The 24,306-nt window shown below is 50.0% G+C and overlaps 1 protein-coding gene across 3 annotated transcripts in view; it reads left to right on the forward strand.

Moving 5' to 3' along the window:
- Positions 1–3,039: 3,039 nt before the first annotated feature.
- BCORL1 (BCL6 corepressor like 1) overlaps positions 3,040–24,306 on the forward strand; it is a 48,597-nt gene continuing 27,330 nt past the window's right edge. For 2 of the 3 annotated variants that reach the window (XM_075836584.1, XM_075836585.1), the window contains exons 1-3: positions 15,303–15,469; positions 22,451–22,618; positions 23,296–23,386. In XM_075836584.1, coding sequence (XP_075692699.1) covers positions 22,533–22,618; positions 23,296–23,386 — 177 coding nt within the window. In that variant the 5' untranslated portion in view covers positions 15,303–15,469; positions 22,451–22,532. Of the gene's footprint in view, positions 3,226–15,302; positions 15,470–22,450; positions 22,619–23,295; positions 23,387–24,306 lie in introns of those variants that run through there. The other variant, XM_075836586.1, reaches the window with a different exon arrangement.

Below are 24,306 nucleotides of genomic sequence, written 5' to 3' on the forward strand. Positions count from 1 at the left end.
GTCCTCCTGTGTAGTTGTGTCAGACTGCTGTCCTCCTGTGTGTAGTTGTGTATAGTTGTGTCACACTGCTGTCCTCATGTGTGTAGTTGTGTATAGTTGTGTCACACACTGCTGTCCTCCTGTGTAGTTGTGTCACACACTGCTGTCCTCCTGTGTGTAGTTGTGTCACACACAGCTGTCCTCTTGTGTGTAGTTTTGTATAGTTGTGTCACACACTGCTGTCCTCCTGTGTGTAGTTGTGTATAGTTGTCAGACTGCTGTCCTCCTGTGTGTAGTTGTGTCACACTGCTGTCCTGTGTGTAGTTGTGTCACACTGCTGTCCCCGTGTATAGTTGTCACACCGCTGTCCTGTGTGTAGTTGTGTATAGTTGTCACACTGCTGTCCTGTGAGTAGTTGTGTATAATTGTGTCACACTGCTGTGCTCCTGTGTGTAGTTGTGTCACAGTGCTGTCCTCCTGTGTGTAGTTGTGTCACACTGCTGTCCTCCTGTGTGTAGTTGTGTCACACTGCTGTCGTCCTGTGTAGTTGTGAATAGTTGTCACACTGCTGTCCTCCTGTGTGTAGTTGTGTATAGTTGTGTCATACTGCTGTCCTTCTGTGTGTAGTTGTGTCACACTGCTGTCCTGTGTGTAGTGTATAGTTGTGTCACACTTCTGTCCTCCTGTGTGTAGTTGTGAATAGTTGTGTCACACTGCTGTCCTGTGTGTAGTTGTGTCACACTGCTGTCCCCGTGTATAGTTGTCACACTGCTGTCCTGTGTGTAGTTGTGTATAGTTGTCACACCTCTGTCCTGTGAGTAGTTGTGTATAATTGTGTCACACTGCTGTCCTCCTATGTGTAGTTGTGTCACACTGCTGTCCTCCTGTGTGTAGTTGTCACACTGCTGTCCTGTGTAGTTGTGAATAGTTGTCACACTGCTGTCCTCCTGTGTGTAGTTGTGTATAGTTGTCACACTGCTGTCCTCCTGTGTGTAGTTGTGTCACACTGCTGTCCTGTGTAGTTGTGAATAGTTGTCACACTGCTGTCCTCCTGTGTGTAGTTGTGTATAGTTGTCACACTGCTGTCCTCCTGTGTATAGTTGTGTCACACTGCTGTCCTCCTGTGTGTAGTTGTGTCACACTGCTGTCCTGTGTGTAGTTGTGTATAGTTGTGTCACACTTCTGTCCTCTTGTGTATAGTTGTTACACACAGCTGTCCTCCTGTGTGTAGTTGTGTATAGTTGTGTCACACACTGCTGTCCTCCTGTGTAGTTGTGTCACACACTGCTGTCCTGTGTAGTTGTGTCACACACAGTTGTCCTCCTGTGTGTAGTTTTGTATAGTTGTGTCACACACTGCTGTCCTCCAGTGTGTAGTTGTGTATAGTTGTGTCACACTGCTGTCCTCCTGTGTGTAGTTGTGTCACACTGCTGTCCTGTGTGTAGTTGTGTATAGTTGTGTCACACTTCTGTCCTCTTGTGTATAGTTGTTACACACAGCTGTCCTCCTGTGTGTAGTTGTGTATAGTTGTGTCACACACTGCTGTCCTCCTGTGTAGTTGTGTCACACACTGCTGTCCTGTGTAGTTGTGTCACACACAGTTGTCCTCCTGTGTGTAGTTTTGTATAGTTGTGTCACACACTGCTGTCCTGTGTGTAGTTGTGTTACACACTGCTGTCCTCCTGTGTGTAGTTGTGTATAGTTGTCACACTTCTGTCCTCTTGTGTATAGTTGTTACACACGGCTGTCCTCCTGTGTGTAGTTGTGTATAGTTGTGTCACACACTGCTGTCCTCCTGTGTAGTTGTGTCACACACTGCTGTCCTGTGTAGTTGTGTCACACACAGTTGTCCTCCTGTGTGTAGTTGTGTATAGTTGTGTCACACACTGCTGTCCTCCTGTGTGTAGTTGTGTCACACACTGCTGTCCTCCTGTGTGTAGTTGTGTATAGTTGTGTCACACACTGCTGCCCTCCTGTGTGTAGTTGTGTATAGTTGTCACACACTGCTGTCCTCTTGTGTGTAGTTGTGTCACACACTGCTGTCCTCCTGTGTGTAGTTGTCACACACTGCTGTACTCTTGTGTGTAGTTGTGTCACACACTGCTGTCCTCTTGTGTGTAGTTGTGTATAGATGTCACACACTGCTGTCCTCTTGTGTGTAGTTGTGTCACACACTGCTGTCCTCTTGTGTGTAGTTGTGTATAGTTGTGTCACACACTGCTGTCCTCTTGTGTGTAGTTGTGTATAGTTGTGTCACACACTGCTGTCCTCTTGTGCGTAGTTGTGTATAGTTGTGTCACACACGGCTGTCCTCTTGTCTATAGTTGTGTCACACACTGCTGTCCTCTTGTGTGTAGTTGTCACACACTGCTGTCCTCTTGTGTGTAGTTGTGTATAGTTGTGTCACACACTGCTGTCCTCTTGTGTGTAGTTGTGTATAGTTGTCACACACACTGCTGTCCTCTTGTGTGTAGTTGTGTCACACACTGCTGTCCTCTTGTGCGTAGTTGTGTATAGTTGTGTCACACACGGCTGTCCTCTTGTCTATAGTTGTCACACACTGCTGTCCTCTTGTGTGTAGTTGTGTCACACACTGCTGTCCTCTTGTGTGTATTTGTGTATAGTTGTGCCACACACTGCTGTCCTCTTGTGCGTAGTTGTGTATAGTTGTGTCACACACGGCTGTCCTCTTGTCTATAGTTGTGTCACACACTGCTGTCCTCTTGTGTGTAGTTGTATATAGTTGTGTCACACACGGCTGTCCTCTTGTGTGTAGTTGTGTCACACACTGCTGTCCTCTTGTGTGTAGTTGTGTATAGTTTTGTCACACACTGCTGTCCTCTTGTGTGTAGTTGTGTCACACACTGCTGTCCTCTTGTGTGTAGTTGTGTATAGTTGTGTCACACACGGCTGTCCTCCTCCCTGTGTCTCTGGGATGGATGTGTGCGCTGCGCTCGGTTTTTTTCTCTCCTCTCTCTCTCCCCCGGCCGCCCGCGGTGCATGCTGGGACTGGTAGTTCTCGACCGGTCTGGCCCCCATTGGCGGCAGTGGTGGGCGGCGCGGTGCCCGGACTACACTTCCCGTCACGCCCTGCGCGGCCTGGCTCTCTGCTTTCGCTCGCTGCTGCCAGTGTCTCCGCCGAAACCTTCTTCTTCTTCTTCTTGTTTTCGTCCGGGCGCAGAACCCACCGCGGACACCCGGCTCACCCGCAGCCCCCGGATCCTGGATTGTGGAGTCACGGAACAGGTGCGTCTTCCAGCGACCTCTCCCCCCTCTCCTCCTCCTTCTCCCGGGTGTCCCCGACGCTCCGGACATTTAAACCCCCCACCGAGCTGCAGCTCGGCCCCCGCTCACCCCATTCCAGGCACACTCTTTACGTGGGAATAGCATGGGGTCTGGTGAGAGGTGCTCGAGTGATGCCTCCGCCGCCCGCTCACCTTCGTAACACCGGGCGCACACATCGGGTCACCCTCGGGTGTAACGATGTCCGCGGCGCCCGTGTGACTGGTCACTATGGTAACAGTCGGGCGTGCAGGAGCTGAGGGTCCCGGCTGCGCATCATCCCGTAACTCCGTATTTACCTGCGCGGAGCCGGACGCCCGCAGCGGGTGTCGCGAGGTCACCTCTCGGGTGTTGCGGGCACTTGGCAGGAGTTGGTGTCACTCCGCCATCACAATCATCACCTCGGCGGGGGGATCCTGTGTCCAGGACTGGTGTAGGTGGGAAGGATCGGCTGCTGTCGCGATATTCAGCACCATCGGCACGATACGTGCACGATATCCCCGAGATGTCCTCCCTATACACAGACATAATATCAGGACAGCTGGTGTACGGGGTGTATCATAGTGTGTCACCCCTTGTCGCCCACTAAAGAGATGGGGCGTACATTCCTAGCCTTCGGTAATGAGCCGTCCGCGCCAATCTCTGTGCGTCTACGATGAAGCGATCGCTAACGCGCAAAATAATTCAGACATGGAAAATGTGATCAACTGGAGATTCAATATGGCGTCTTACAGTTGCGCCTGATGTGAACGATCGTGTCTCATTGTCGCCACCACCAGGAGGTGAACCCCATACAGGTGTGGACGGATCGGCTGAAGACCCCGCTCCACCCCGAAGACCCAATCGTTCACATCTCACCCGCGTCTGAAAGCCGTAACCGTAGAGATCCAGCGCAGAACTTAATATTGTCGTTCTGAACAGAACGTCTCTCCCGTTGGTCGCGTGTTTGTACTTTATGGCGAGAGCTGCGAATCGATGCAGTGCGTGAAATTGTGCGGTAAAGTTGCGGACGTGAGATTTTTTTTTAGCTTCAGATTTTTTGAGATGAGAATTACAATATGGCGTACGATGTTCACAGGGACGGCGCGTTTGTCACAGTAGAGCGCAGTTATTTCTTTACAGTTGCGTTTCGGAGATTGTCACCGCCGCGATCGCTTTCGTTATGTAACATTGTAATTCTCAATGGGAAGTCGTCAGGTTCCATATATTTGTCCGCACTCTTTGCAGAGCGGCGGCTCGTATACGGTCAGTCCGACGCTTAGCGACGCAGACTACAAGTTTGGGCCTTACGTTTTGTGAATCGCCGGGGTCCTTGTATCGGTCATGGCGGAAAATACAATTAGGTGCGATTTCCCCTTTAAATACCACAACAGATATCTATCGTTCCAGTCGTAGCACGTAAATATCGCCTTACGTGGGAAATTCTCAGCCCATCGCTAAAGCAGGATCTGCCCCCCCCCCATCCGAGCATCATTACAATATTTTTTTTTTTTTAAAGGGACATACACGCAGCGATCGTTAGTATGCTGGGCTCGATTCACGTGCGAGACTGCTGCGTGTGTACTATCCTCTGCCGCTTGCGCTCTATGATTGTAGCATTGACCAATAACGACGGAGATATAGCGCGTATGAGAAGTACCGTAGATGTAACGATTATGGGAACTCTGGTTAGTAAATATCATTACTCCTGTAGTCACAATGTTTTGTAACCCAGACCCGGTTTGTAGTTGACGGAGTTTCACCTTAAAGGGGTTTTCCCACCGTCGTATTTTATGACCTAACCCCCCCCCCCACTGATTCGTACCAACTTCCTCGCCAGCCGTTGGCGCAGATTTAGCCTCTGTCTTATGCTTGTCGGTGGCCGTTCAATTAACAGGGTCGGTCCCCAACTGATCCCGGTTTTATGACGTCACCTGTTGACACCCTATGGTGGGTAAAACCTCTCCATATGTCGATTTTGGCTAGGACCCCCGAGAATCCAGAGAACGAGGGTCTGTGACCCCAATTTGCAGATAAGCGGTGGGCACGCTGTTACTGGAGAGTGCCAGTCCCCGTACATTTCCCTTCGGTAAATAGGACACAAAGGACGCCCACTTTTGTGATGAGTTCAGGGTCCCCGCTGGATCTTGCGTGGCTTTGTAAAGGGGTTTTGCCTTAATAAACGCATAAAGTCGGAGTCCCAAATTATTTGTTACCTGTAGATTAGTCACACGGTCGGGAGGGGGGAGGGGGGCGTGAGTTGTGACCCCCAACAACTCCTCAAATTAATGTCCATCACTGCTGCCTGTAATGCGCCCGAGCCGTAACTCCGACACGGAGCGTTTGGTCACGTAGACGTCATGTTGGGGGGTTTATCGTAGTGTGTAGGTCACCGGGTGGGGAAGTCCTATCATCCTCTCTGTAGACGTCTGTGACGGGCACACCATGGGCATATAAAGGGTGCAAGGTTCGAGGATGCAGCATCTTCCACTGGGGGGCAATAAAGTCGTGTGTGTTATAAATAGGACGCCGTGCTGACAGTGATGCAGGTATGATGATGATGATGATGATGCGGGCACATAGGTGAGCAGAGTGATTATGTGACTGCGCCGGCTGCTGAGGTCGGCTGTGTCGCTGCGTGTCAGTAATGACGGGTAATTCTGCATTCGCAGCTTGTAATAAGGATTATGTTCACTTCAAAGACCGGTGTTCTATTCTACATGCACGGGGGAACTTAAAGGGGGAATCCCACCTCATCGTTTCACACGTCATAGAAACATGTCAGGGGTCCACCCGAGAGGGGGCGCAACGCTCTGTTAACCACCAACCCCTTCCCCCGTGCCGGATTTTCCTTCCTGAACCCGGCAGGAGATCTGCGGACACAAGTGTAATATTGTATACGTCCCCAGAGGTGATTATACAGGGTCGTTATCATGCTCTGTAGGCGTCTTGTGTGAGTCATGTCTCCTTTAAGGGAATGCACAGTATATATTATGTTACATTTTATATTGAAAGCAATTTACAGGATGAATTTCTTTTGTATCGTTTTACGTTATACTATTGTAGCATTGTGTCCTGTACGTTCTACGACACCCTATGACATCACCATTACGCCTCATATTATAATGTATTCCCTGGGGAAGGACTCTGGGGTTATTATACAGGGTAATCTGCATAGATGACCTCATTGATCGGTGCGTCCGCTCCGTGCTGTGTAGTGCAGCCTCTCGGGTTGTAGTGCCTGGCTTCAGGAGCGGCTCAGCTGGTTTCTGGTAACGTTGCAGCGCCGCAGCTCGTGGGAGGACGTTGTAAACAACATAATGTGCCGTTCCAGTCCTAAATATTTTAAAGGCAGGAAAAAGAAAACGTACGCTTTTCTATTGAGATTTCTTTCGCCGCTCCGCAGCAGATTATAAACTTCTGACCGCGGCCTCCTTGTATCTGTGTGACTAATGTGGCAGCGGAGTATGGTGAGCGAGCGTCTCACGTAGAACTGATGCTGCTGTTCCTCCTCGCTCTGCCGTTTATTTGCTTTTGAGTTTAATTAAAGCTTTAATCACCCGTCCTTATTATTGGTTTGCCTCTTCCCGGCGCGGCGTTCCTGTAGAGTATGCCGAGCGGCGTCTATTCACACTTCTATTACTTTTCTTCTATACGATTTTGTGTCTATTATACGTTCACAATATTATTAGATTAGAGCGGTAATATCCAAATACATAAGACTTCATCATGACCTAAATAATCCTATTATTAGGAGTTTGTTATTGTTACTTATAAAATGTTTTTATATTATTTTATTTATTATTAGGATTTTCTTTTGTAAATAATATAATGCAGGACACTCCGATACCCTTAGGTTATGTTCACACAGTTTTTTGCAGGCAGAAAAATCTGCCTCAAAATTCCTTCAGCAACCTGCCGGCACTCTTTTTGCAGCGTTGTTTGGCCGCGGCCATTGAGCGCCGCAGGCAAAAAACGCAATGGAAACCGCTTTCTCTGCCTCCCATTACTGTCAAAGGGGGGTCAGAGACAGAAACACCTAATGAAAGAGCAGGTCGCTTTTTTTAAATCAATGGGAGGCGATTTCAACCGTTTTTTGGCGCGGTTTCCGCTTCAAAATCGGCACCAAAAAACACTGCGTGAACTAGGCCTTAGGCCCTGTTCACACTGAGTTTTTTTTGCAGGCAGAATAAAATCTGCCTCGTAATTCCTTCAGGAATTTTGAGGCAGACTTTGACCTGCCTGCGCTTTTTTTGCTGCGGTTTTTGATGATCTTTCGCTTGCGGCCTTTGAAGCTAATGCAAGGACCGCGGGCAAAAAACGCTCAAGCGAGCACCGCAGGCTTTCTTTTGCCTCCCGTTGATTTCGATGGGAGGTCAGAGACGGAACCGCGACAAAAAAGGACATGCCACTTTTTCGCCGTGAGCGGTTAAAAGCCGCCAGAGTAAACAAACGCCTCTGCCGCCCATTGAAATCAATGGGAGGCAAACAAAACACGCGGTGCTAGTTTGAGCGTCTTTTTGCCCGCGGTCCTTGCGTTCGCTTCAAAGGACGAAAACCGCAGCAAAAAAAGCGCATGCAGGTCAAAATCTCCCTCAAAATTGGGGGTGGGGAGCCATTTTTTTTGCGCTGATTCCTATGTGGTTTCCGCGTCAAAATCAGCGCCAAAACACTCAATGTGAACAGGGCCTTACATTCAAGACGCACGGTGCCATTCTCACCAGGCTCGTCCCGTCACGCCATTGATTTCAGTAGGAGAAAAAAAATACATGTATAAACTTTTTCGGGTGGATTTAGATGTCGCAGATTTTTTGTCACGGCTGCTGCAATACAAAGGAGGAATTCCGCAGGTAACCATTGCAGTGGATATACGGCAAAATCTGCAGCGGAAAATCTCCGCTACATGTGAACGGCAGCACACAGGTCCCTGCGGCTCTGTCATACGCAGCTGCAGGAATTCAGTGCACTGTCGTGGCTTCGCCGTACAGCGCCATATTATGGAAATATTCTCCGTAATCCGCCTCCTGATGGGACATGCCACAATTGTCAGGTTTCATATCAATCCGATAGAAATAAACCCCTTCGTAGAGGCATAGGGGGTGCAGTATCGCCCCACAGACCGTTGTTTATCTCGTAATTCGCTTGCGTGCATTACACATTCGGTTTTACCTGCCGCTGATTTTCTCCAATTGAAGAAAATGTGCGGTCAAACCTGCGCGGCACAGGACGTGCGCTGCTTTATTTTTTAAATCCTGTGCCATTCACAGCAATGTAACATCTGGGCAAAGCGCTGCAAAACCGTCGTCACAATTGAGCGCGTTCCGCGACACCGAACGTGCGCAGCGTATCGGTACAATAATTGTTATCTGCCGGCGTTGTAGGAAAAATCGTGTGTAATCGCAGCTTAACCCCATCCATTCAGGGCACTGGCCATGGCTTCTCCTACTAAGCACTATGACCTCCTGACCTCTGGACGTAAAACTGGAGGCGCCACCCCGTCCTCCCGGCCAGCGGGAAGAATAAAAGGGGATGGAAACGCGATGAGTAGAACAACAAGTCACTGCAGGCCGGACAGAAGCGCAGTCATCAGTGATCTGTTATATGGGGGGGGGGGGGGGATACCGATCAGAATATAAAATAGGATACAAAAACATTCAATTAATGACACATTTATTTATCTTGTGTGGTCAGAACGCGAAGACTCCACAAGGTCAACGCTCGAACTTCCTGACCCCCCCGGGGGCGCCGCAGCAGTGGCAGGGAGTTTAATGTCTCTAGTGAGGAACAGCTGGAATATTCCTAATAGATATTGAACGCTGTGTCATGGGACCCCCATACTATTATTCCTGCTCCTTAGGCCAGATTCACACAAACGAGTGCACCCGTGCGTTACCCGCTTTCACGGATGCCTCATAGACTTGAGTCTATTGAGGGATCCGTGGAAACGGAAGAAAATAGGACATGTTCTGTATTTCAACGGACCCTTCACACGGTGCGTTGAAACAACAGCCGCGTGAACAGCCCCATTGAAATACATGCAGCCGTGTGATGGCCGCTGTTTTAACGAACATATACCGCGGTCATCTGAATTCGGACTAATTAGTTAGTTGATCTTAGATTTTAAAGTAATTGCATAAATAACAATTCCACAGCATATACTGATTATCTGACCCTCAATAATAGGGCGAGAGGACTGTGGGAAGATCAAACCCTTCACCTCTGTTCTGGGAATCTATCTATCTATCTATCTATCTATCTATCTATCTATCTATCTATCTATCTATCTATCTATCTATCTATCTATCTATCTATCTATCTATCTATCTCATATCTATCTATCTCATATCTATCTATCTATCTATCTATCTATCTATCTATCTATCTATCTATCTATCTATCTATCTATCTATCTATCTATCTATCTATCTATCTATCTATCTATCTATCTATCTATCTATCTATCTATCTATCTATCTCATATCTATCTATCTCATATCTATCTATCTATCTATCTATCTATCTATCTATCTATCTATCTATCTATCTATCTATCTATCTATCTATCTATCTATCTATCTATCTATCTATCTATCTATCTATCTATCTATCTATCCTCATCTCTAATTGCGAAGCTGCGATTCTCATTTAGTAAAGGAATTAACTCCAACAATACACGTTATGGAATTGCTATTCATGCAATTCCCCAATGCACTAACCTAGTCAGTGGTTTTTCGGTCCCTCATTGGCTGATCACGGAGGGTCCCCATGCCGGGATCGTTATTGCAGAGGTCCCTGTAAGTGATCATTGCTCCTGCAGCATTACATGATACCCGTCTATTACCATAAGAGCCCCCGTGCATTGTCTCTTGGCTTATTGGGGAGGGGGTGGTGGATTGATCAATTGCCCTACCCACGTCTGTTACCTCTATAAGTCCAACTAGGGCATATGGTAATGGGTCGTTGATCTGGGACTACCCCTGTAAGAGTGATAGCCCCAGGTATGAAGGCTTGATGTAGCGGAGGAAGCTGCGTTCTCTGCCCTAATTCTAATGTTTCCAGGATGTTCCTGGGGGCTCCTTGCCCACAGATCAGGCCACGTTCCCTGACGACTCCCGTGTGACAGCAGTAATGCCCCCTTGTCATGGACTGGAGGTGTCCGTGGATGACTCTCAACATCCACTGTGACGGCACTCGACGTGCATTTCTCTTGTGGGTATTGATTAATTGTGTGGCTTACGGCTTGTAATCTGTTCTCATTGTAGGGCTGCGTTCATTAGACGTTCTGTCACCAGATTACAGAGCACCCCCCACTCCTGAATTGAGAAAATAACCTTTCAGTATTAGTCCTTGAGTCGTCCTCTACTGTCATGTTGTTATAGATGTTATCCAACCGGTTTTCAGTTTTATCTGTTTCTGGGAAAGCTGGGTGTTTACCAATATGGGTTGTCATTGCGCTTTCCTAGAACAATGAATGGAAAAATGGCCTAGTTATGTTATAGTGCATTCTCCTGGCTCTAGTATTCCTGCCGTAGTTGAGTGTCTAGGAAAAGCTAGGTTACTACCCCTATTAATATCTTGTACTGATCCTGAGTTACATCCTGTGTTATATCCTGGAGCTGCACTCACTATTCTGCTGGTGGAGTCACTGTGTACATACATTACATTACTTACCCTGTACTGATCCTGAGTTACATCCTGTATTATACTCCAGAGCTGCACTCACTATTCTGCTGGAGGAGTCACTGTGTACATACATTACATTACTTATCCTGTACTGATCCTGAGTTACATCCTGTATTCTACTCCAGAGCAGCACTCACTATTCTGCTGGTGGAGTCACTGTGTACATACATTACATTACTTATCCTGTACTGATCCTGAGTTACATCCTGTATTATACACCAGAGCTGCACTCACTATTCTGCTGGTGGAGTCACTGTGTACATACATTACGTTACTTATCCTGTACTGATCCTGAGTGACATCCTGTATTATATTCCAGAGCTGCACTCACTATTCTGCTGGTGGAGTCACTGTGTACATACATTACATTACTTATCCTGTACTGATCCTGAGTTACATCCTGTATTATACTCCAGAGCTGCACTCACTATTCTGCTGGTGGAGTCACTGTGTACATACATTACATTACTTATCCTGTACTGATCCTGAGTTACATCCTGTATTATACTCCAGAGCTGCACTCACTATTCTGCTGATGGAGTCACTGTGTACATACATGACATTACTTATCCTGTACTGGTCCTGAGTTACATCCTATATTATACTCCAGAGCTGCACTCACTATTCTGCTGGTGGAGTCACTGTGTACATACATTACATTACTTATCCTGTACTGATCCTGAGTTATATCCTGTATTATACTCCAGAGCTGCACTCACTATTCTGCTGGTGGAGTCACTGTGTACATACATTACATTACTTATCCTGTACTGATCCTGAGTTACTGCATTCACAATATTGCAGTCTTGAGAGCTGAAATCTGCAAGGATTCCCTGCTTGTTCATTGTCTACACAGAGCTTTATCTGATGTTTTGCATTCTGGGAAGTTTCCCCTTTACACCAGACTTTATAAGAGCTCCGCCAAGCTGTCTTGTGTGTGTTTGTCAACAAGATTGCTGACTGTTTCCAATGGCAAGCAGCAGAATTGTGACTGCAGCTCTGGAGTATAATACAGGCTGTGAACCAGATTCCTTCTAAATGGACAACGAAAATTCTGAGGGTGAATAGACCCCCCATATATATTATTACTATTAATATCATTATTTGTTGTCTTTTGGTCACCACGTGATTCTCCTTCTCTTTGGGTCTTCAGGCTTCTCATCTGTCTGTCCATGATTTCTGCGATTTTCCCCCATGTCTCGCTGTGTTTTGTGTACTGGAGCTGTTGCCCTTTCATTCCTCAGTAGTTTGGCGTGTAGGTCGCCCATTAAAGTCTATTCTCAGCCGTGTCATATAAGATTGTGTTGAGTCCTCCAGAGCAGGAGCCGCTCCGGCTAACAGTGTCCACCCCCCATGATAAATGGTCGTATGTGCAGTGGTTTTTTGAGTGGACAACCCCTTTAAGGCCCGGCCGCACAGTGATACCAGGTGCCTGTGTCGTGGATTACAGGGATGGATTCTCGTATATGTCCGTCATGTTGCGCCCGCTCCGTCTCCAGATGTGAGGCAAAGGTCACCGTGCAGCCGGAATGAAGAATACGGTTTAGATATAAGGATCATTAGCAACGATTGTAAAATCGCTAGCGATAATCTTTGCATCCTAGGCCGGCGAGGAGACACGAGGCACAGGATGCTTCAGGCCCCAATGACATAATTAGCCCCCAAATCCCTTGAACGATTGTCCGGCCTCTCCCACTGGTATTTGTTAGTCGCAGTTTCTCCGTATGAGATGATCATTTTCCTCTGATTTCCATGAGCGCCCAACGCAACCCTGTATACCCCAAGTCTTCCGTATTTTGACCTTGCAGGGAACATGCGGCCATATAGCCTGTCATGACGTCAGGGGGGAGTATGCGGCCATGTAGCCTGTCTTTACGTCGGGGGAGTATGCGGCCATATAAGCTGTCATGACGTCAGGGGGGAACATGCGGCCATATTACATGTCGTGACGTCCGGGTTTTGCAGGAATATAGTGACTGCAACAAAGATTTGTCGGCTATATTTGTGTGCTGATGATGAAATCTGCTTTGAGCTTACGATTGGTGGGGGGGGGCAGGCGTCGGGCAGAGCGGTGTGTGGGGGGCGGCGTCGGGCCGAGCGGTGTGTGGGGGGGGCAGAGCGGTGTGTGGGGGGGGCAGAGCGGTGTGTGGGGGGGGGCAGAGCGGTGTGTGTGTGGGGGGGCAGAGCGGTGTGTGTGGGGGGGGGGGGCAGAGCGGTGTGTGGGGGCAGGGGTCGGGCAGAGCGGTGTGTGTGTGGGGGGGGCAGGCGTCGGGCAGAGCGGTGTGTGGGGGGCAGAGCGGTGTGTGTGGGGGGGGCAGAGCGGTGTGTGTGGGGGGGGCAGAGCGGTGTGTGTGTGTGGGGGGCAGGGGTCGGGCAGAGCGGTGTGTGGGGGGCAGAGCGGTGTGTGTGGGGGGCAGAGCGGTGTGTGTGGGGGCAGAGCGGTGTGGGGGGGGGCAGAGCGGTGTGTGGGGGGTGCAGGCGTCGGGCAGAGCGGTGTGTGTGGGGGGGCAGAGCGGTGTGGGGGGCAGAGCGGTGTGGGGGGGGCAGGCGTCGGGCAGAGCGGTGTGTGTGGGGGGCAGAGCGGTGTGGGGGGGCAGAGCGGTGTGTGGGGGGGGCAGGCGTCGGGCAGAGCGGTGTGGGGGGGGGGCAGGCGTCGGGCCGAGTGGTGTGGGGGGGGGGGCAGGCGTCGGGCAGAGCGGTGTGTGTGTGGGGGGGGGGCAGGAGTCGGGCAGAGCGGTGTGGGGGGGCAGGCGTCGGGCAGAGCGGTGGGGGGGGGCAGAGCGGTGTGTGTGGGGGGGCAGGCGTCGGGCAGAGCGGTGAGGGGGGGGCAGAGCGGTGTGTGGGGGGGGGCAGGCGTCGGGCAGAGCGGTGTGGGGGGGCAGAGCGGTGTGTGTGGGGGGGGCAGGCGTCGGGCAGAACGGTGTGGGGGGGCAGAGCGGTGTGTGGGGGGGGGCAAAGCGGTGTGGGGGGGCAGGCGTCGGGCAGAGCGGTGTGGGGGGGGCAGAGCGGTGGGGGGGCAGAGTGGTGTGGGGGGGCAGAGCGGTGTGTATGGGGGGGGCAGAGCAGTGTGGGGGGGGCAGAGCGGTGTGTGTGGGGGGGCAGGCGTCGGGCAGAGCGGTGTGTGGGGGGCAGAGCGGTGTGGGGGGGCAGAGCGGTGTGGGGGGGGGCAGGCGTCGGGCAGAGCGGTGTGTGTGGGGGGCAGAGCGGTGTGGGGGGGGGGTGCAGAGCGGTGTGTGTGGGGTGGGCAGGCGTCGGGCAGAGCGGTGTGGGGGGGGGCAGAGCGGTGTGGGGGGGGGCAGAGCGGTGTGTGTGGGGGGGAAGGCCTCGGGCAGAGCGGTGTGGGGGGGGGGGCAGAGCGGTGTGTGTGGGGGGGGGCAGGCGTCGGGCAGAGCGGTGTGGGGGGGGGGCAGAGAGGTGTGGGGGGGCAGAGCGGTGTGGGGGGGCAGGCGTCAGGCAGAACGGTGTGGGGGGGGGCAGAGCGGTGTGTGGGGGGGGCAGAGAGGTGTGGGGGGGGCAGAGCGGTGTGTGTGGGAGGGGCAGGCGGGCAGAGCGGTGTGGGGGGGCAGAGCGGTGTGGGGGGGGCAGGCGTCGGGCAGAGCGGTGTGGGGGGGGCAGGCGTCGGGCAGAGCGGTGTGTGTGGGGGGGCGCAGGCGTCGGGCAGAGCGGTGTGTGTGGGGGGGGGGGGGCAGGCGTCGGGCAGAGCGGTGTGGGGGGGGCAGGCGTCGGGCAGAGCGGTGTGTGTGTGTGGGGGGGGGCAGGCGTCGGGCAGAGTGGTGGGGGGGGGAGGCGTCGGGCAGAGTGGTGTGTGTGCGTGGGGGGGGGCAGGCGTCGGGCAGAGTGGTGTGGGGGGGGGCAGGCGTCGGACAGAGCGGTGGGGGGGGCAGGCGTCGGGCAGAGCGGTGGGGGGGCAGAGAGGTGTGGGGGGGGCAGGCGGGCAGAGCGGTGTGGGGGGGGCAGAGAGGTGTGGGGGGGCAGAGCGGTGTGGGGGGGGGCAGGCGTCGGGCAGAGTGGTGTGTGTGGGGGGGCGCAGGCGTCGGGCAGAGCGGTGTGTGTGTGGGGGGGGGGCAGGCGTCGGGCAGAGCGGTGTGTGTGCGTGGGGGGGGCAGGCGTCGGGCAGAGTGGTGTGGGGGGGGCAGGCGTCGGGCAGAGCGGTGTGTGTGTGTGGGGGGGGGGGGCAGGCGTCGGGCAGAGTGGTGTGGGGGGGGGGCAGGCGTCGGGCAGAGCGGTGGGGGGGGGGGCAGGCGTCGGGCAGAGCTGCGGGGGGGGGGGCAGGCGTCGGGAAGAGCGGTGTGGGGGGGCAGAGCGGTGTGTGCGGGGGGGGGGGGGGGGGGAGATAGTCAGAGCGGGAGAGGAGTTGATCATTAGCACAGGAGACAGAGGGGGGAGCGCAGGCCGTACAGCAGGCACATTGTGTGCCGGGCACGGCTCTCCCGGGATCCAGTAGTCACTCGTAGCTCTGATCCGCTCAATGGAGCTCTTGGTGTATTGAACAGTGAGTTCCCTGGAGCGCGACCCCTCGACTCTGGGGACGGCGCGAGCGTTGAAGGTGCGCTGTTAATAAGGGGACGGTGCAGACGGGTTTATTTCCTTTGGTGACTTTTTTGCTGGACTGAATATTCCCGGAACGTTCCCGTTTTCATGTATAGAAATGTCCACTCTTCTGTAAATTAGGGTATGTTCACACGGCCTATTTTCGGCCGTTTTTCGGGCCGTAAACGCCCGAAAAATCGGAAGCAGAACGCCTCCAAACATCTGCCCATTGATTTCAATGGGAAAACGGCGTTCTGTTCCGACGGAGCGTTTTTCACTGCGTTTTTTTACGCGTAAAAAACGGCCACGACAAAGACGTGCAGGACACTTCTTGGGACGTTTTTGGAGCCGTTTTCCATAGCCTATTGAAAAAAGCTCCAAAAACGGCCGTAAAAAAACGCTGCAAAAATCGCGAGTGGCACAAAAAACTTCTGAAAATCAAGAGCTGTTTTCTCTTGAAAACAGCTCCGTATTTTGAGATGTTTTTGGTCACGACGTGTGAACATACCCTAAGGGTATGTTCACACGCCCTATTTACGGACGTAATTCAGGCGTTTTACGATGTTCTGTGCACACAGGCTTTTTTTTTACGCGCCGCTGTCAAAAGACGGCCGCCTCACAGAAGTGCCTGTCACTTCTTGGGACGTAATTGGAGCCGTTTTTCATTGACTCCATTGAAAAACAGCTCCAATTACGTCCGTAATGGACGCTGCGAAAAACGCGAGAACCAGCAATTACGCCTGAAATTCAGGAGCTGTTTTCGTCTGAAAACAGCTCCGTAATTTCAGACGTAATTGACGTTGCCGTGGGAACATACCCTAAGGATTATTCATTGTAGAACGGAAACTTTGGCAACTTTCTAATTTGTCTCGTGTTTCAATTTCTCACCGTTTGCAAGATCTCTGCTTGCTGTCTTTGAATGGGAATATTCTTGTTTGCATTTTGAGACTAAAAAGCCTTAACATGACTAATACCTCTCACAGCTGTAGGTTTGTTACAGCTGTATCCAGTCTAGACAAGCCTTGGTGAGCTGAATGCATCAGCATGGCACGGTCAGGAGCTCTTTGCGCTGGTTAATAGAAGGGTCCCCCTCACTAATAGGACATAGGGAAAGTGGTTGACCCATCAAAACTGCCTATGCCTGCAGCGCTATTCTTGCTGTTAAAACAACGGAGACCCAGCGGACCTTATTGTAGTGGGGTCCGTCGGGGGCGATGGTGGTATTCATCGTACAAAAGATCCAGCGTTGCGTCTTGATTCCCGTTAAGAACAGAAACTTGGATGCAGATGTGAACAGAGTCTTATGTACACAAAACCAGAAGCCGCTAAAATGGATGACTTCGGCCACTTGGGCTGATAATCGAGTCCGGTCTTAAAGTGACCTGAAAATGGAAGCGACAGGAAAGACGGATTCCCGTCCATTGTGCCGCTTCTGTTTTACGGCCGCCTGTATTCTCCCTGTGGAGCAGCAGGCACAGGCTGTCATTAAATATCCAGGGGCTGCCGATGGGCTGACAGGGAAGCTGCAGGGAGTTTCATTACTGGTTAACACTTTGGGCAACAAAACACCATCTGTGACCGGGGTGTGCACTGTGACGGCAGCTGCTGCTGCACAGAGGACGACGGGTTATACCGGGCAGCCATGACTGTCACAAAGGGCTAAGTTCACCCTCGCACTGAACACCGCGTGGCACGTGAGATACTTGGACTGATTACTAATAGACGTAAAACATCGTGTAACTGCTGATGGCGGACGGGGGAGACAGCGAATACAAATGACGGGGCTGCGCTCCTTTATTATCGGGGGGGGGGGGGGGGGTCTGGTAATAACAGGATATTAGTTGACTATGCAACGACCTATCAGAGTAAATCCAATAAATCTGCTGTTCTCATGACTGCTGAAGTGCTAGACTATCGTATATAGATGTAATATATATACACACACACACATAACGCCAGGGAATGGGCAATACATATACGCGGACTCTGCGGCCTCCATGGCTGTCGGCTCCGTAGCATCTTTTTTTTCCAGCGTCCCTCTTGATCGCTCACACTGATAATTACGTCTCTTGAGTGTCGGCGCTGACGTTGATGCGCACGTATTAAGGCCGGAACACCGATACCGCAAATGAACGGCCGACCTTGTAATACATAAACCACCAGCGCTGATCTTTGTGATTGGTTCTGGCTCGTAGAAGGAGATCCTGAGCTGGGGACCCCCCTCTATGATGTTCATGCGCTCTAATAGGACATATGGAAAGGGGTTGTCTTTATCTGTTGTTATCTGTGCTTTACACTGCAGCCGTTCTCCAGCACAGTAAGGGTAAATGCACACCATGCGTATTACGTGCAGTTTTGCTGCGCATATTTGCGTGCGGATAAACCGCAGCATGATACAGTACCAGCATAGGCAATGAGATTCCAGGGAATCTCATGTCCACGCTGCAGTATTTTTCAGGACATTAATTGACCCACGGTGCGTATTTTCGAAACCGCAGCATGTCAATTTATCTTGCGATTTCGCTTGTGAATTATAGCCCTTTAGTTCTACAGAAATACGCAGCAAAAACCGCAGCATGAAAACGACGCGATTTACACAGTAGAATGTAAAAAACGCACTTGAAAACGCATAAAAAAAAGGCACCTTCCGGTGCATTTTGTCCTGCGAATTTCTTGCGGTTTTGCTGCGTATTTTCTGCAGCAAAATACGTAAGGTGCGGTAAAACCGCAGCATAATACAGTACCAGCATAGGCAGTGAGATTCCAGGGAATCTCATGTCCACGCTGCGGTATTTTCCGGCACGTAAATTGACCCGTGGTGCGTATTTTCAGAAGCGCAACATGTCAATTTATGTAGCGATTCCGCTTGCGACTATCTCCCTAGTTCAGGAGAAATACGCAGCAAAACCAGCAGCATGAAAACGCCGCGATTTACACACCAGAACGCGACAAACGCAGCCAAAAACGCACCTTTCCTGCGAATTTCTGGCGGTTTTGCTGCATATTTTCCGCAGCAAAATCCGCAACGTGTGCAGGTAGCCTTAGCGTCCTACAGGAAAGTCCAGTGCTGTATCTGTGCTAAGAACAGGCTGACGTTTTGTGGACTGTCGCTCAGGGTCAATGACAGTCACCGCAGAGCAGGGGTCATGCCCGGCTCCCGCTGCTCGTGCTGTCACAGGATCAGCCACTCCGTGTGTGACGCTGACATTCAGGCGTGCTTACACTGCAGCTGTACCAAAAGTGTTGAGTAAGGGGGGGGCGTCCATCAGGGGCTTTTCACTAAGGGGGCCTCAGAACGTTCCACCCCATGTGCCCCCCGTGCACATGGTAAACCAGCAGCACAATGTTGCAGCCAGGGGCAAAAGCTTTCATCAAGTGCATCAACACGCAGAGTCATTTATAGAATACCTACGTAAATGTGCACAGCCCTGTCACAGGTTCCTATTCCTAAAATCCCCCATGTATAAACCTGCAGACATAGAATTTATCACATGCGCTATTAACCATGTACTATCCTTTTCCCCCCCCCCATAATCCAATATGATTCAGTATTCCCTTCACTGAGCTTCTACAGAACTATTCATCCTAATTTTCCTGGTTGATGAACGTAATGCTAAAATGGCAGTGAAGACTGACACGTGTAAAAGGTAGACTTGCAGTATAGCGGGATAAGAAAGGCGATATCAGCTGGGTGACAGCCTTTCTGCGCATAATTATGGCAACCATAAATGTCTTTCATCGAGCACCTGACCAAAATAATAAGTGCTCGCTATAGAGAAGGATTCGGGATTAGATTACCAAATGCTCTTTAAAAAGAAAACCTACCTGCACGTGTACATGTAATCAAATCAAAATCTCTCAGACGTTATAGGACAAGCCCCCGACCTCATGAGCTGGACGATTTATAACTAATCCAGTACCGGAGTGGGGTAGGGGGATGTCGTTTGGAAATTGCAGTTGGCGGAGTTGGATTTTTCCTGCCCGTGCTCGTGCTGCCTGCGTTCCTCCTCACCGCTGCGTAGCCGTAAAGGAACACTAAACATACAAAACGCACAAAAAATATCCCAGCGCTTCCTCTTCATCTCTGCTTTCCCTTTGATCCTATTTTGTCTCCTATTGCAAATAATGCTGAGAAAGAAGTCTTGTCTGTGTATTGCAGGAGATCTTCTATGTCCCCCCACCTCCTCCTCACACTATTCCTCCCGATCCCCCCATACACATGCACTCGGCTGAGCGTACTCAATGGGGAGAGGGGAATAAGCTGCTGCCACACATCTCCGTCAGCATCTTATCTCCCGTCAGACCAAAGGATCAGGCATGATGAAATCCCACATACCCGATCCTATTTTACCCCAACATCTGTCAGGGGAGAGTCTGGACACCCCCAAACACATTAGATGGTCAGCCTATTCCACCGAAATTGGGTTTGGGCGCAGTTAATCTTATATGTATGGGCACTTTATAATAATGTTATGTAGTAGGACAGACACACACAGACAGACAGACAGACAGTATTCTGCAGGTGGAGTCACTGTGTATAAATTACATTACTTATCCTGTACTGATCCTGTGTTACATCCTGTATTATACTCCAGAGCTGCACTCACTATTCTGCTGGGGGAGTCACTGTGTACATACATTACATTACTTATCCTGTACTGATCCTGTGTTACATCCTGTATTATACTCCAGAGCTGCACTCACTATTCTGCTGGTGGAGTCACTGTGTATAAATTACATTACTGATCCTGTACTGATCCTGAGTTACATCCTATATTATACTCCAGAGCTGCACTCACTATTCTGCTGGTGGTGTCACTGTGTACATACATTACTTATCCTGTACTGATCCTGAGTTACATCCTGTATTATACTCCAGAGCTGCACTCACTATTCTCCTGGTAGAGTCACTCTGTACATACATTACATTACTTATCCTGTACTGATCCGGAGTTACAATACTCCAGAGCTGCACTCACTATTCTGCTGGAGTCACTGTGTACATACATTACTTATCCTGTACTGATCCTGAGTTACATCCTGTATTATACTCCAGAGCTGCACTCACTATTCTGCTGGTGGAGTCACTGTGTACATACATTACATTACTTATCCTGTACTGATCCAGAGTTACATCCTGTATTATACTCCAGAGCTGCACTCACAATTCTGCTGGTGGTGTCACTGTGTACATACATTACTTATCCTGTACTGATACTGAGTTACATCCTGTATTATTCTCCAGAGCTGCACTCACTATTCTGCTGGTGGAGTCACTGTGTACATACATTACATTACTTATCCTGTACTGATCCTGAGTTACATCCTGTATTATACTCCTGAGCTGCACTCACTATTCTGCTGGTGGAGTCACTGTGTACATACATTACATTACTTATCCTGAGTTATATCCTGTATTCTACCCCAGAGCTGCACTCACTATTCTGTTGGTGTTGTCACTGTGTACATATGTTACAATGCTTATCTTGTGCTGATTCTGAGTTACAGTAAGAGTTTACACTAAGAATCAGTTCAGGATAAGTAATGTAATGTATGTACACAGTGACTCCACCAGCAGAATAGTGAGTGCAGCTCTGGAGTAGAATACAGGATATAACTCAGGATCAGTTCAGGATAAGTCATGTAATGTATGTACACAGTGACTCCACCAGCAGAATAGTGAGTGCAGCTCTGGAGTATAATACAGGATGTAACTCGGGATCAGTTCAGGATAAGTCATGTAATGTATGTACACAGTGACTCCACCAGTAGAATAGTGAGTGCAGCTCTGGAGTATAATACAGGATGTAACTCGGGATCAGTACAGGATAAGTAATGTAATGTATGGAGCGACGGTCGAGCATGCGCAGTTCCGCTCCATTCAAAGTCTATGAGAATGACGGAAATAACTACAGCGCTCGGCTGTTTTGTCAGTTCCATAGACTTTGAATGGAGCGGCAGGAGCTTGATTGACCACTACTCCATTAAAGCTTCTCACTGCGGGGTATGCAGTAAGTAGGAGCTGGGGTTCGGGACCCGGTTCTCGCAATCGATAGGCGGTCCCAGCGGTGGAGCCCCAGTGATCAGACAATTATCACCTATCCTGGGACAACCCCTTTAAGGACCAGCACACCAAAAGTTCAACATTTTGTATTGTGAACATATTGACCCTTGTATGTCCAGGCTCATGTGGGACATCTCGGATTTGAAGGTCGTGTCGGTGTTTTTATGACAAATTGACTTCAGTCCGCCGCCTTGTAGTGTTGCACTTCACGCTTTCCTATACACCCTTTGCATGCAGTTTGCCCCCGGCTTCCAGATCTGCTAAATTTTTCTCCTTGGAATCTCACTATTAATGATAATTTACATGAAGCAGCGTTGCTCATTATTTATTCATCCATCTGTAAGCAGAGAAGCAGCGCGCCATTACACTGGGAAGACGTCTAGATGATATAAGTACCATTGGGAAAGCTGGGTGACAGCCACAATGGCCACCATGAGGGCCAGTTCACAGTTTTTTGACACGGAAACCACGTAGAAAAACGCACCAAAAGATGGCCGAAAATGCCCCCATTGATTTCAATAAGAGGCGGAGGCGTTTTTCCCGCAAGTGGAAAAACCGTTTAGCGGGAAAAAGTAGCGACATGCCATATCTTCGGGCGTTTAAGTATCTGACCTCCCATTGACATCAATGGGAGGCGGAGAAAGCGTATTTCGCGACGTTTTTGGCTGCGGCGCTAGATGGCCGTGGGCAACTGCCGCTAAAAACGCTGCAAACGGCGTGCAGGCAGATCAAAATCTAATTTTGAGGCAGAATTTTCTGCCTGTAAAAAACTGTGTGAGCATAGCCTTATAATATGGATTGCCACCCAGCTTTCCCAGTGCCAAATGGGCCTAGTTTCTGCAGCTATATTGGGGTGTATCGCTCCTATCTCCGCGGTCCGCTGCGCGGTCGTGTTTATTTTTGTCCTTCTAAATTTCATTTTTCTTTTTGCAGGTGGAATCTGCATAGGGTGCAGGGGAGGGAGGCAGGGGAGCTGCAGACACGTTCAGCAGCTCCGGGGGTGCCATCACCTGCCATGATATCGGCTGCCCCGCTCTATGGTGGTGTGCACAACTGGACCAGCGCCGACCGTGTGCGTATGTGCGGCATTAACGAGGACAGGTGAGTAAGAATATTCTACAACAGTAACTTACAACCTATTTACCATGAGGGGGGACCCCTAAAAATATTTTCCAGTTTTGGGGAACACCTACAACCACCCCATCCCTGATTCCCTAACTAACACCAGGGCCCCACACTGTCTAACAGTAAAACTGGCCTTGTTGCCCATAGCAACCAATCAGAGCTCAGCTTTCATTTCATAAACTACTCTGGAAAAATTAAAGCTGAGCTCTGATTGGTTGCTATGGGCAACAAGGCCTGTTTATATAAATGAGGCCTAATGTTCCACACTATGGTGAATGTTTGCAGTGTCAGTCGTTCGATTACTTCCCGGGAAATATAAGTAATGCTCTTCGCCCACAGTATTAAAAATTATAGTCCGCAATTTCAATGTCATATCTGTTTCATGAAATGCTGGGTGACCACCGGTATGGCTGCCGTTACAGCTCCCACATGGGTTGTTATGCATTGCCCCATTAGGAATTTGACTTTCAGGTTTCTGGGAAAGCTGGGTGACCATCCCTGTGGGAACTGTAATGCCGATGATATAATTTGTCACCCACGTTTCCCAGAAACCGATATAACTAAGAAACGAGAGTCTAGAATTTTGAACAAGATGGCGGCTCGTGGTCCTAGGTTTAGAGTTCACTGTATTATCTTGCTTTGTTTTGGGACAGGAGGACGCCACTGTCTGATGAGGAGTCAAAATCTAATAGCACCCAGCACCTGGGATCTGAAGATCGTTGTGTGAGCAGTGTCCTTTCCAAGGTAATGGGGTCACCCATTGAGACGTCTCCTGACCGACCTTCTATTAGCGGCTAATTTCTATATGGCCACCATGTAATGTTGCATTTCCAAGTGCGGCCGGCGCTGTTTCTCGGGGTCTCAGGAGCCAGGTTGGCTTTCAGATTAAAGGGGTATCACCAAACGCGTTTCCACAAGTTCCCCCCTGATTTTTCATCAGCCATTCCACAATTCCTCGAACATTAGCAACACCGTCCTGTTTGAGTAAACCTTAATGTACATAGCTCTATTCAGTCTGAGCTTCCTGGTTGGCTCATGAATAACATGCTAGAACTGCAGTGAAGACTGACACACACAAGGGCACTGTCCATCTCGAACGATCTAGTTTATGAATAGAATGCCAGAACTACAGTGAAGACTGACACACACGTAGATCAATTGTAGGGAACTCTGGAAAGTTGGGTAACAAACCATATGTGGACTATAAGTGTGGCCAGTAAAAGTTTTTTTAACCTTTGTTCTTTCTAATAATACTTTGTTAGAATAAGAAATCTGAAGCAGCTGAATAGAAGAGCGAGGCTTCCCACCAGCTGACACCTCATATTGCCATGAGCAGGAGGTGCAGCCTTAATGGCGATATAAAGGAATTCATTCATTGAAGCAAAAGCGTGTTTAACCTAAATATCTACATCCTGAGGGTACCCATACACGTAGTCCGTTTTGCTGTGTATTTTGCCGCCGTTTTGCGACGAAGTGCTTCACCTGTACAAACTGCCAGGCCAAAGACCTGCATTGTAAAACTGCGATAATTCTCGTTAAAGCATGTGTCGTTTTTTCGTGCGATTCTCGCCCACCGCTACGTGTACGGGCACCCTAAGGCTATGTTCACACTGAGTATTTTGGGGGAGGAATATCTGCCTCAAAGTTCCAAACGGAATTTTGAG

Source organism: Rhinoderma darwinii, chromosome 8 (genome assembly GCF_050947455.1).
Source record: "Rhinoderma darwinii isolate aRhiDar2 chromosome 8, aRhiDar2.hap1, whole genome shotgun sequence".
Taxonomy (NCBI): Eukaryota; Metazoa; Chordata; class Amphibia; order Anura; family Rhinodermatidae; genus Rhinoderma; species Rhinoderma darwinii.